General features: G+C 35.0%; 1 protein-coding gene across 1 annotated transcript; it reads left to right on the forward strand.

Moving 5' to 3' along the window:
* Positions 1-2,009: 2,009 nt before the first annotated feature.
* LOC111693056 lies at positions 2,010-2,750 on the forward strand (the record flags this gene model as incomplete). The annotated part of the gene is made up of 1 exon (XM_023457190.1): positions 2,010-2,750. A coding segment is annotated over exon 1 (741 nt), but the record flags the coding sequence as incomplete, so codon positions are not given.
* Between the last annotated feature and the right edge of the window lie 501 nt (positions 2,751-3,251).

Consider the following 3,251-nt stretch of genomic DNA (forward strand, 5'->3'; position numbering starts at 1 on the left):
GACACATCGATTTAAGTACTGACGCCTTAAACCGTGCGATTATGAAAGAATATTTTACTCTTGCCATTTTCAACTCTTATAAACCACCCTTTTACCAATGTTAATGTAATTTTTTTTTATTATAATCGATTTTTAAATATAATCAATCATAAATAAAATTGCTACGTTGCATATAAATAATCACACTAAATTTGTTTACTTATTTTATTTGTATAATATAATATTGCTCCGAAAAAATGTCATTGGTTTTTTTACCATGACTCGGTTAATTTTGAAGCTATAGTATCCTACAAAAAAAGCATTTTAAAGATAATTTCAAGAGCTGTAAGATCGTTTGCATATAAAACCTTTTAAGTCCTTCGTTTTTTAAAGGGAAAGGGTCAAAGGGCTCGAGACAGGTCGTTTTTTTACTGAACCTCCTTAAACGATTCTGGATTGCCTATTTAATTAAATTAATCAAATTTATATGTCAGCAACCTATAGCTATGATGTCTTGTCGTGGGCGTACCTATTTTTGCTTATATAAACAGTTAGGACGTTTGTTTCTTCAAGTTTAAGGTAAATAATAATAAATTAAAAATAAAATAAGTACCTTCTTAAGGATAAAAAGTGAGGAAACAAAACAACAACGGAAAAATTACTGTTTTGTTTACATTTTTCGTTCCCAGTTACGTAGTTTTCTTCTATTACTTAGCTTTCAAAACACGTTGGAATGAAAACAAATACCAATTAACTTTCTTGTTATAANCAAAACAAGTCCCCTTCCACTAACCATATTTCGCTTTGTATAGGACATACAGCACTTTTTAAAAAACTCTATTTATAAGCTACATTTTTGGTCATTACACTTTTTTTAATAAAATGCGTAGTTTTTGAGTTATTCGCGAAAACTACTTTGAAAAAGTGTTTTTTTCACTCAAAATTACAAGTTTTCAATCGAGAATAACTAAAAAACTATTGATTTCTCGAAAAAATTCTTCGATTATTTTTTGCTAAAAATTTGATTCTCTATCGATTTCCAGCGTTATTTTTGAAAAAAAATTCCACCCCCGAGAAGGGGTGTCAACCCCCAACAGGGTGGACGCGTCAATCGGCGCTATGTCACTAATGTTCATTGACCTTTTCTCTAGCTATCTGCCAAATTTCAAGTCGATCGGTTCAGTTTCAAAGAATTCGGAGGTGAAAAGGTTCAATGACTGTACAAAGATTAGGTAGGACTTGATACGAGTAGTATGAAAAGTAGACCTCTTTCACTTTCAATTTGTACAGGCTGAGTAAAGTTTTTGTAGTCAAATTTTTGCTAGAAGACCTTATTCTAAAAAAGAGTTAAATAGAGATATAATTGTGGACCCCTTAGGGAGTCCAGTGTTGAAATAGAAAAAATAAATAAATTTGCCAAATATCTGGTTTTTTTTATAGATGTTTGATGTGGTTTTATACTTAACCAATAGCGGACAAAATGCACTGAGTCACTGCACAAATTTATCAACCAGTGGCGGAAACGTTTACGGAAAAGGGTATTTTAAAATAGGTGTATAAGTGTATTTAATTCCGAAAAAAATATGTCTTTCATTTTATTAAAAAAGAATGAGCTATTTTTCAGTTATTCTTTTACATTTAAAATAAGCACAGTGTAATTAATAAAAAAATGGAAATTTCACGTTGAAACTGCTATTAAATAAAGTAGCAAATAGCTTTGCAGTTGTAATCCACATAATATAATATGTAATTAATTCTTAAAGGAATACCACAAATCAGTTTCGAACGATATGGGTTCAACAACACATCCAGACAAACCAAACAGCACCGTCGCGTCATCCTCACAGATAAAACGGTGACAGATACCAAGACTGCGATAACAACAAAATACTAATAAATATAAACCGTACACAAACCTAAAAGTTACACAGATATTTCGCAGTTTCCCGAGAATGAAGTGGGTGTTTTTCTTGTGCGGTCTCAGTTTTTTACTGTTCGGAACATGTCGGTCTGCAAACATAGTGGCATATATGCCGCTTCCGTTTTACAGCCATCAAACAGCCTTCAAGCCGCTGTGGTTAGAACTGGCGAAAAAGGGACACAAAATCACTCTCATCCAGTCTCAAGTCGTTGTAGAAAACAACGAGAACATCACCCACATACTACTGAACGACACGTACAGAATTATGAACAAAGGAAAAATGTTCGACAATTTGGGAAAAGGCCAATCCATCGTCACTGTACTCTTGGCGGCTTTGAGTTCCCAGGTCGAGGTAATGGAATACCAACTGTCGCATCCGGGAGTCCAAGATTTGTTGAAGGGCGAAAACAAAGTCGACCTGTTCTTCACCGAGTTCCTTGCAACATATGGCATTCCTCTAGGGCGGAAACTCAACGCGTCGATGATCGGCTTGGTATCCATGGACTCCTCTATTCACGGACACCTCTACGTGGGCAACCCCACGCACCCGGTTATGTATCCAGATAAAGATATGCCGTTTTACCCGGCTCTTACCTTCAAGGAAAGGGTGATAGACACTTTTTTCTGGGTAGCTTTTAAACTTTTAATGGATTTTATATTCAATCCCATGATGGAACGGGTTGCTGCGAAATGTTTAGGGGAGGTAGACCCTTTGGAAGACATCGCTAAGGAGGTTAGTCTGCTGTTTATAAATGCCAACCCGTTGTTCAATGCCGTGAGGCCTCTAGGACCTAAAACTGTCAACATTGGAGGGGGGCTTCACTTGTTGGAACCTCAGCCGCTGCCTAGGGTACGTGTGACGTTTTGAATTTTCAAATAATTATCTCTCTAACATCTACATTAAACCAAACAATTACAGGGTCTAAAGAATTTCGGAAAATTTTCCGTGATTTTTGACAGACTGTATTTAAGTGAGAAATGGTCGTATCGAGAATTAAAAAAAGCATTTTCAAGCTCTAAGACACTAGTTTAGAGATCTTTCGGTCGAAAATTTTTAGGGTTTACGGTTATCATGGAATTCTAATAGCGCAACAAAAAATTTTCCAAATTTTTTATTTTTTTCCGTGTTCACGGACTTGGAAAAAATTTTTTCAGCTAAGCCATTGCATGAACCAGATAGCTTGTTTATTCAGCTTTAATTTCCTTTGTTTAAATTTCGATACGACCATTATTCATCGATATCTCGGTGACAGATGGTCCTACAGAGAATTGAAGAGCAGTTTCGAAAACTGTAATAAATGTTCTATAACATGCTGCAACTTTTCGGATTTTTTTTTTTTTGTCTTTTACA

This window comes from Anoplophora glabripennis, unplaced genomic scaffold (genome assembly GCF_000390285.2).
Source record: "Anoplophora glabripennis isolate ALB-LARVAE unplaced genomic scaffold, Agla_2.0 scaffold7327, whole genome shotgun sequence".
Classification (NCBI taxonomy): domain Eukaryota; kingdom Metazoa; phylum Arthropoda; class Insecta; order Coleoptera; family Cerambycidae; genus Anoplophora; species Anoplophora glabripennis.